General features: G+C 37.9%; 1 protein-coding gene, 1 non-coding gene and 1 pseudogene across 2 annotated transcripts; 1 reads left to right on the top strand and 2 right to left on the bottom strand.

The window, feature by feature from the left end:
- The first annotated feature begins 550 nt into the window (after nt 1-550).
- Nucleotides 551-621, top strand: TRNAG-CCC (transfer RNA glycine (anticodon CCC)). Its single transcript has one exon. It is a non-coding gene; the product is annotated as a tRNA-Gly (tRNA).
- A 305-nt stretch (nt 622-926) lies between these two features.
- On the bottom strand, nt 927-2,793 carry LOC130718310 (glutathione S-transferase PARB-like; annotated as a pseudogene).
- A 3,751-nt stretch (nt 2,794-6,544) lies between these two features.
- LOC130719826 (uncharacterized mitochondrial protein AtMg00810-like) lies at nt 6,545-9,488 on the bottom strand. Its single transcript, XM_057570430.1, has 2 exons — nt 9,006-9,488; nt 6,545-6,739 (listed from the first exon to the last, which is right to left on the bottom strand). The coding sequence occupies exons 1-2, from the start codon at nt 9,486-9,488 to the stop codon at nt 6,545-6,547; spliced, it is 678 nt and encodes a 225-aa protein (XP_057426413.1).
- Between the last annotated feature and the right edge of the window lie 605 nt (nt 9,489-10,093).

Consider the following 10,093-nt stretch of genomic DNA (forward strand, 5'->3'; position numbering starts at 1 on the left):
AATTAACATAAAAAATATTCTGACTCCAATTTTACCACACGTTGTATTTTAAAAGGGTAAAAGTGTAATATATTTTCTCTTATTATTAAAAATAAAACAAAAATAATAATTTAGAAGATTTACAGACAGATTCAATCAAATTCCAAATCCAATTAAATTCACAAACTTCTTTAGATATCAAATTTCAGATTTTCAGATTTCATCAAATAAAGAAATATCCTGAATATGCTTGAATGATCATCAATGTTCTCCTTATTCTTTCCATCTTCATCCCCACCAAGAAATTCGCGCCCACACTGTATATCCAAAATGCAAAAGAAGAATAAAAAACACAACATTTTCCTTTATCTAGGTCTCATTACTTTAGCTTTCTATATTATATATAGATAACACCCCCCTTGCAAAGTTTGGCTTAAATGTCTTCTTGGATTATGTTTCGGAAGAATCAAATTACAGGTCTCATTACTTTAGCTTTCTACATCATATATAGATAAAACCCTTTTTCTAAACAAGTAAATAAATAATTTCACGATCAATCATTTAAACAACAGCGCATCTGGTGTAGTGGTATCATAGTACCCTCCCACGGTACTGACCAGGGTTCGATTCCCTGGATGCGCAACTTTTTTATTTTCTTATTTACTTTTCAAACTTTGGCATGCATTTGTATCAGAGCTTAAAGAAGGATTGTTTCTTCAAGTTATCACCAAATAGTTTGAGTTGTTTTTTAACTTGAACTCTACACAATACAAGCACTATCTAAATCATTTTAATCTAGGTGAATGCTTGAAGATAAAAAGAAGCTGGTGTTTTTCAAGCTTAAAGACACACAATCATATTGCTTGTAGACTGTTGAGCTTAAAGAGCTCAAAGAAGACCTCATAAAAGTCACCAGATTAATCTTTTATGTTTATTTGACGTGTAAACGATATGACAATAAATCTTATATTTGTGGTTTTAAAATAACATGGCACATTTTTATTAATAGGAGAGGAAAAACACCAAACGGGACAGAGAATTCTGTCCCCTTAACACACAATACATTATTAAGACTTAACAAAAGCAAGTAAATTCATGGTACAACCCACAAAAGCAAAAGTACTTCTTAAATGCCATCTTTGAGGTCTCAGAGAACATCCAACAATACCATCAATCCCGAAAGTTCTTCCTCACTGTTCAGTATTCACTGCTTAGGAGGTAACATGGCTAGGACCTTAGACCAAGCTGGTCTTGCTGTGATATCAGCCACCCAAGCATTCACATGAGGCCTTGATTCAAACAGCTTCTTGCTCTGTGAGTTCATCAAGTAGAAAATGTTAGGAAGGTGATGCAGATCTGCCAAGGTGAAGCATTCACCTGCTAAGTATTTGGACCCAGACAATCTTTTCTCATAAACATCAAGAACACCAGCCAGCTTGGTTTCATTCTCTTCCACAGCTGCAGGATCCGTAGTCATCCCAAACATAGGCTTCAAAGCCAGCTCAAACACCAGTTTTGAAGCTGGTTGTTCGAAATGATGGGCCTCGACTTCTAGCCACACCGCGATTACCGCCATCTTCTTGGAGTCTTTGCTTACCAGCTCTGTCCCCTTATCAGCATACTCGTGAACTATGTATTGTGTTATGGCCCTTGATTCTGCAGAGCAAATTGTTAGTCCAGTGTTCCATTCAGCATCTCTTAATTCAAATTACAAGAGAGAATTGTTCTACTGGACTATTTGGATCATATATATATATCTAGTTAATGAGAATCTTAACACACACATTACTAGGTAGTGAAGTTGGCAAAATATTTACATAATTACATGTGGTCCAACAAGTAGATCAAATATAAGCTTTAATTAAGTAGTTATGGCAATAAGAGCTAATCACATAAGACGATTTATTAAAGGCATAAGCGAATTTAAATAATGTACAATAATAAATTCAAAACAATTTATAGTTAGATCATAAGCTACTTAGAGCATCTCCAATGCTAGTTCTCAGAGGTGAGTTCTTAAATTAAGAACTAAAAACTAAGTTCTTAAGCATTGGAGATGGTTAACGTGAAGTTTTAAGAACTAGTTATTATATAAACAACTTTGTTTTATGAATTCTTAAGAGCATCTTTGCTTTATGTTGTTAACCATACTTAGTTAAGTCTTAACCATACATGCTTGGAGTTAGATCTCCCCTTTATAAATAAAATATATGTTGTAGGTGGATTGAACAAAATTGGAAATTAATTAGTTGAAGGTGGATTGAACAAAAGAAGAAAAAAATCATTTCATAATGATACTCCCTCCGTTCCAAAACTATTGTAGTTTTAACTTTTTTATTTTGTTCCAAAACCATTGTTGTTTACATATTCAAAGCACTTTATCTAATTCTCTTCCATTCATGCCCTCATTTAATATTACATCACCCAAGTATCACCTCTTAATTCCACCAATCACAATTCTCACCAATTAGTTGACCAATGATTTTCATTCTCTCTCTTTCATATAACTCATATTAAATAAGGGTGTTTCAGTCAAATTATAACATTAATTAATGAATTCTTAATCTTTGTGCATAACTCTTAAACTACAATAATTTTGGAACTGAGGGAGTATAAAGTTAGCAAAACTGTGCTTTTTTTTTTGGTGAATTGATGGTTGCTTACATTGAGTGAAAGGAAGGGTTCATTTTTTTGTTCACCATTGCGCATGTCAATGGGAACAAACTCAAATTCAAGCTGTTTCTCATACAGAGTAGCAGTGGCTCGCATGGTTGCGGTTGAAAAGGGGGTTCCATGAACCTTGATTGTTGCCATGATTGAACAGAATTGCAAGAGTTTGTACTTTGTAGTGTTGAGTAGAACAATGGAAGAGGAATGATTAGATGAATGGATCTAAGGGCAGTTAAATATATTTCTCAATTGAGAATTGTTATTCAGACCTCCCCACCCCTATGTAGACCGAAGGAAATTTTTGAAACTCGAAATTACCCCTTTCGAACGCACCCTTGTAGTGCGTTTCTCTTGCACCTACCCAAGGAGCGACGTAGACGCTCCTTAAACATGCGTTGCAGGCGCATGTTGAAGGTGCGATTAATTAGTGTCAGAGTTGATGTCCCAGTGTCTGACTATTGATAAAGGTTTTTTCCTCGTTGTTTGTACTGCTTTTGGCTAAACCTTTATGATTCAATCATAGTAAAGCAGATACGGGTTTATCGTCCTCAGGGATTGTGTGAACATTAGTTCCACCAGTTAAACATTGATCTGAGCGGATACAAAGATGTTGGATAAATTGTTTTTATGGTTTTTGAATATAAGGAAAGCGGTAAAAGAATGTTTACAGGGATAACAAAGAAGAAAACGTATTTAGAATGCATTCCCCTAATCCTCTAATTGCTTTCAACTCAAACACTTTTGCAATGGTTCATTTCATTTACGATGCCGAGAGTTATCCACCTAACTATCCCTAGCCTAGGTGAATCTATCAATTGGAATTCCTAGACGTAATCCCTTACCATCTAGAAAACCCAAAAGGAATAATATAGCTCAACTTCTCTCTCAAAGACATTCTCAATGACCAATTCATCCTAAGACAAGGTATCCTAGGCTTGTAAGTCTCCGTTGTCACTCCGAAAACTCCTGTTAGAACTCAGAACCCCACCTGTCACGTGGAAATCCACTATTGTTCCTACCCAAGATATTCTCACCCTAAGAAAATCGATGCACTAAGCAGTTTCTCTCTTTGGCCGGACCCACACCAATCTCTCGATCTAATGCTAGTCCCCTGAAATCTAACATGGATCAACCGATACATGAAGCACAAAAAGCAAAACTTGAACAACGGTGTTGTAACCTAAGACATAGGTGCATACTTTCACTGAACTAAGCATACACAAACTCACAACAATCTCCCGATCTATTGATGAATTAGTGAAGCTCTTTTGATTATCAATTGATTGGTTAGAAGCATGAAGCATAGAAAGAAACATCATACATGAAAGATTACATTGACATCAATGAATGAGTTTAGAACAAATCAAAGAATCAAGTTTCAACAATCTAAATACAAAAATAGAAACAACAAGTACAAGGGATAAGGAAGAAAAGATGAAACCCAGAAGAACGGCGAAGGATCCACGGCGATAGAAGCTCCACGACGATAGAAGCTTTCCCAAGCTTTCCATCGCCTCCGAGAGGTTGTCACGGTCCTTCGGCGGTCGCCGCCATGCTCCAGAGCTTCAATCCATCAATCCTAAACCCAGGGACCTCTCCTCCATGAAGCCCAAGCTCCCTTGATCTGTTTTGGTGCCAAAATTGAGAGAATTTCGAAGAGAATAGGAGAGATACCCACAAAAACGTGTTATGGCCCTTAAATAAAAGTTGAATCCGTCAGAATGGTGCTAAGCGCCATTTTCTGGTGCTAAGCGCTCCTGTTACTTCCCCCTTGGGTTTTCTCCACCGCCTTTGGTGCTAAGCGCCACTTTCTGGCGCTAAGCGCCATGGTCTTTTTGCCAGAATGGTGCTAAGCACCATTTCCTCGTGCTAAGCATCAAGCCTTCAAATCTTCATTTTCTTAATTCCAACTTAGCTCTTCCTTGAATTTCTTCCCTACATCAAAACTCCAAGTTAGAACATGAAATTAATGATATTTTCACTATATTTATGTTAAAGCTAAATACGTACTAAGTTAACTCGTTTGGGGAGTATAATGATAAAAAATGCAAGCATACAAGTCAAATAAGTGCTTAAAATAATATTCAAACATACGTAAAATGAGCACTTATCAACTATACATAGGTGAGGCACATATACGCCCTTAGTGAAGTGCGTTAGTCGCGCAGTTACAAAGTGCGTGATATGAGTCGCTCTTTTTAAAGGCGTTAGCATCGCACCCTGCGCGTGCGTTGTTGACGCAGTTCCGTAGTGCGAGGTTTTGCAGAAACTTGACAGAAACAAGAACTCCAACAGAAACATAAACTTTAACACAACAGAAACAGAAACTAAGATTATATTACATCTGTCATTGATACATTAATAAACTTCAAGTTAAATCTTACATTATAATCTGTCAAAGATACATTACAACTAATATGAAAATTTGCAAACTAATCTTCAGCGAGATTTATGATTCCTCCATCGACCTTATGTATGTCTACATTTGCCTCTCGGGAGAGTTTGTTGAATAGGGTCATGCGATCCAGGTATGGTAGCTGCCAACCACGAGCTTCAACAGTACAATGATAAATCCATTGTGGATTAACCGTTGGCAAAGGAAAGTTAGTTGAAATAAGCACCTACATAATGATCAATTATATTGTTAAGTATCTCATAAAGTTCATGTAATGTAAGGTAAATTCATACTAAATGTAATATTGAGCAGTACCTTCACCCAGTGGTTGTTGTTGACAAGGAGTAAACATATAATCTGCCAAAGCCGCACACATGTCACTCTTGCTATCTTTGATGCACGCTTTCAGTTTTGCGTGTGCACCTTCAACCCTGTGCAAAGTTATAACGTGCACATTAATATATACTTAATGAATGTAGCAAACTTATTGAAATGTCAGTGTCTAAGAATGTACCTGTTAGTAGTTGTGTTACCCATGTGCATGTAACGGTCAATCGCATACTTCACAAACTTATGCTTAAACGGCAACCAAGTTTCCTTAATGTAATTCATGAGGTCAGAGTGCTCCCCAACAAGTGAACGTAAGAAGTCCATGTCTGCATTAAACTCCTCCGCTGACTCGACATACATGACTCTATGTCATGCGTCCCCGACATCATCTCACATCTCCTTGTCTTGGATAGTGAGCTTGCACTTTGCCTTCACACACTTAGCAATATGGAATTGACATAGCACGTGAGCTGCTGTAGGGAATGTGGCTGTAACTGCGTTCATCAAAGCAGTGTCTTTGTCAGTAACCATGACTTTAGGCATGTCCTCTTCTTTAAGTAGCAACCCCCTTAGTTTTTCAAGTGCCCATGTAACTTCAGGTTCACGTTCATTGCACATGTAGCCAAAATCGATTGTGTATGTGAATCCAACTGATGTCATGCCAACCATCTCCAACAATGGTATCATATACTTGTTGGTCTTGTACGTGCTATCAAGCAAGACAACAGTATGAAATTGGTTGAATAGTTGGATGGAAACTGGATGGGCCCAGAATAAGGACCGGATCACCGTGGAACCCTCTTCAGTTCTGGACTAGTGCGTGTACCTGTCTTCCTCCAACAACCTCATCAAGTGCTGCATCTCTGACAGTTGTCCCCTCTTGGCCCTAATGTGTGCCATCCGCTCATTGTACACTTGCCTTATGGTAGTCACATTCTGAGGGTTGGCATCCTTCAATGCAAGCAACATGTTACCTGGTTTCACTCTATTGCCAACCATTTTAGCAACCATATCCTTTTCTTGACTTGTAAGGCGACCGACATAGGCATGGCCAACCAGAGTCTCGGCTGGCTGATGGTTGTGATCGCCACGTACTACAGTCAACCTCCACAAACCATCTTCTGATGTGTATCTCGCCTTGAGCCTGAACGGACAATCACATTTCTTGGTTCATGTCCCCTTCCGCACCAACACAGGCTTGTATGGTTTGTACTTTCCGCTCATCTCGCACACCAAAGTAGCCACCTGTCTGCCTTTACTCCCACGGCCCTTGCCACAATCAGACCTTCTAATTATGATCACAAAGCCATGTTGCTTTCCTACATTCTTAGCCCAATCCAAAAGCTCCTCCCGAGTAGCAAAAACCTACAAAATATTAACACATATACGCATCACATATAAATTCAACTTATTTGACATAAACTCACTCATTGGTTATGAAAATACCCTATTTGTGGTAAATTGTTCTGTGTAGTCCGCTGCAATTGGCACATCATGTATATCTTCTACATTGACTAATTGTCTTTCTTATGGCATGTTCACTTCATATGACTCAGGGAGACTCATCCTGAAATGCAAAAGAAAATATGCAAATTGTTTACTGTTTCTGTTACAGGCTAGAAATGTATTAATCGCACGTTGAAAGCGCGTCACACACGCATCTTATAAGTGCGACAGCGACACGGTTAAACAATGCGTCTGGATAAATATAACAGATAAACACACTATCAGTGTGCGTCCCTGTCGCACTCTCAGGGTGCGAACCTGACGCACACAAAGAGTACGGTGCTCACGCTTAATGAGAGTGCGATAGATCTAGATCGGGATTAGAGTGCAGTACCTTCATAGATGACGGCGACAACGAGGTAGGAGAAGTCGGGTGACAACGACGACCGCGGTGGCGACGTTGGTGATGGTGTTGGGTGAGGACGACGACGGCAGTGGCGTGAGTGGTGGAGGCGGTGGCCGGCAACAATGTGGAAAGTTGAGAGTGGGTTTGGAAGAAGAAAGAGTATGTGGTGAGAGAAGGGTGAGGGGGGGGGGGGTTCAACAAAGCATTGGGAAAAAGGTGAGGATGGAGGGAGGGGTATTTTTCAATTTTTTTTTCATTAAGGGTATTTTAGACATTTCCCATATTTTTGTGGTCTAAATAGGAGTGGGAGGGTTTTAATAACAATTCCCTTCTCAATTTTTCCTAAGATAGAGCGATATTTGACTAGGCGCACAAACCGGCCATTTAAATATATATTAAATAAATTTTCACCCTCCACGTGAACTTAAAATAATTGAAAAACATATTGCGTAGATGTTTAGCTAAGAAAAAGTTTGGTAGTTTGATTCCTTTTTTTTTCACTTATTAACTAAAAAAAACCAATTGAAGTTCTTTTTTAAATTTATTTTAAAAATTATTTAATTTAAGAAATACCTAGAAATGTTTTATTTTATTTTCATTTTATTTAAATTTTAAAGAGAAAATGCATCTTACTTTCAAATTACTCAAATTTTGTCCAAATTTCCACTCTCTACATCTTACTTTCAACTTACTTAATTTAATGGTTTATGGTTAACATGATAAGGCAGAGCATTACTAAAATAATTTTAGTACACTAGATTTTATATTAAAAAAGATGTAGAGACTGAAAATAAACGTGGAGAGAAGAAAGACATCAAAGTCAAAACTTAAGCTCCACCGACACCAAGGCCTTTAATAGCAAAGCACAGACATCATCACTCATCAAGACATGGTTTTGTAATTTCTATGAGGTCAACATTTTATGAATTCTTTAAAAAAACAATTTAAGTTTCGTGATTATGGAGATGATAAAAGTCCTCAAGGGCAAATTTGGTTTATAAATATTAAATTAGATATTAGATTCTTAAATAAATATTTGATAAAGTAGAGATTGACTATTCAAAATTGAGTGGCCCTATAAACTTTCATAAAAGTTTCATATTTTTATTACATACAAATTAAAAATAGATGAAAAAATAAAAAGTTTCCCTCTAAAATACTGAAGGTATGTCTATAGTCGAATTATTTTTTGTAAGCTGTTTGTGTAAGCTTTTAAAATAAAAAGTTTGGAAGTATTAACAAATTCTTGATGTGGAAGGTAGGAGAAAGAGAAATCAGTTGTAACTGAAAACTGACTGAAAACTGAATTGAATTGATGATTAGAATTGTACAAGTGTTCTACTTATATACAGAAGATGAACAATCAAAGATAAAGCAACTAACTCAACCAACTAGCTTGGTTAACTAACTACAACTAACAACCATACTAACTAACCTAAGGTTGAGAGTTGGGTAAAAGTAAAAGTACATTAACTATTTACTATATCTAATAGTCCCCCCCTTAACCATCGAAAAATCTAATAGTCCCCCTCAAACTGGAGAGTGTATGTCACACAATCCTAGTTTGGAGAAAATAGATCGAAACGGAGCTGGTGTTAATGGTTTAGTGAGAATATCTGCAAGCTGAGAAGAGGAAGCCACTGGAAGTAAGTGAACCAGTCCTTGTTGAAGCTTCCCACGCACAATGTGACAGTCAAGCTCAATGTGCTTGGTCCTCTCATGGAAGCTTGGATTATGAGCTATATACAGAGCTGACTAGTTATCACAGTAAAGAGATACAGGTGAAGTAGGTGAAGCTTGAAGATCCTTCAAAAGATAGCTCAACCATTGAACTTCACACACTGCTGCTGCCATTGCCCGGTACTCTGCTTCACAAGAAGAACGAGAAGCAGTATTCTGTTTCTTAGATCTCCAAGATATCAGAGAAGACCCTAAGAACATGCAATATCTAGTGATAGATTTGCGGGTGTCCACACACCCTGCCCAGTCTGAATCACTAAAGGCTGTGAGGACAGTTGAAGAAGCTGCTGGATAAAAAAGACCACAGCCAGGGTTGCCTTTAATGTACTTGAGAACTCGATATGCAGCTGCTTCATGAACATCAGTAGGTGCAGACAAAAACTGACTCGATTGATTAACTGCAAATGATATATCTGGACGTGTAGTGGTCAGATAGAGAAGTCTTCCAATTAAACGTCTATATGATCCCACATCTGAAAGTGGAGTTCCTGAGGTAACCCCAATCTTTTGAGAGTGATCCATTGGTGTTGAAGCTGGTTTTCCACCAAGTAGGCATGAATCTGAGAGTAGCTCTAAAGCATATTTGCGCTGATTCAGGACAATGCCTGCTTGAGACCTTGCTATTTCTAAGCCTAAGAAGAATTTGGCCTCACCAATATCTTTTATTCGAAACTAAGCATGTAATGATTCCTTGACTAAGTTTATCTCAGTCATATCATTCCCTGCTAACAACACATCATCTACATACAGTAACAAAGCAGCGAATGATCCAGTGGTTGTTTTCTTGGTATACAAAGTATGATCACCAGAACTTTGTAAGAAACCAAGAGCTTGAAGGGCTGTGCTCAGAGTGGTATACCACTGTCTACTAGCTTGTTTAAGGCCATACAATGACTTCTGAAGCAAACAGACCTGATTAGGCTTGCTTGTGTGTGGACCTTGAGGCAATGACATATAGATTTCTTCATCCAAGGTTGCATGTAGGAAAGCATTATCAACATCCAGTTGATGCGAAAACCACTTATTGATAGAAACCAGAGCAAGCAAAACTCTCAGGGTTGCCATCTTGGCCACTGGGGAAAAAGTATCTAAGTAGTCTATCCCTTCAACTTGTGTGTAGCCTTTCA

The sequence above is a fragment of the Lotus japonicus genome, chromosome 5 (genome assembly GCF_012489685.1).
Source record: "Lotus japonicus ecotype B-129 chromosome 5, LjGifu_v1.2".
NCBI lineage: Eukaryota > Viridiplantae > Streptophyta > Magnoliopsida > Fabales > Fabaceae > Lotus > Lotus japonicus.

Coding starts and splice junctions, on each gene's coding strand:
- LOC130719826 (XM_057570430.1), bottom strand. CDS start 9,488: ATGGATCACTCTCAAAAGATTGGGGTTACCTCAGGAACTCCACTTTCA. Junction 6,740..9,005: donor AAGCTTCACCTACTTCACCT/GTATCTCTTTAC, acceptor AATATTTTGTAG/GTTTTTGCTACTCGGGAGGA.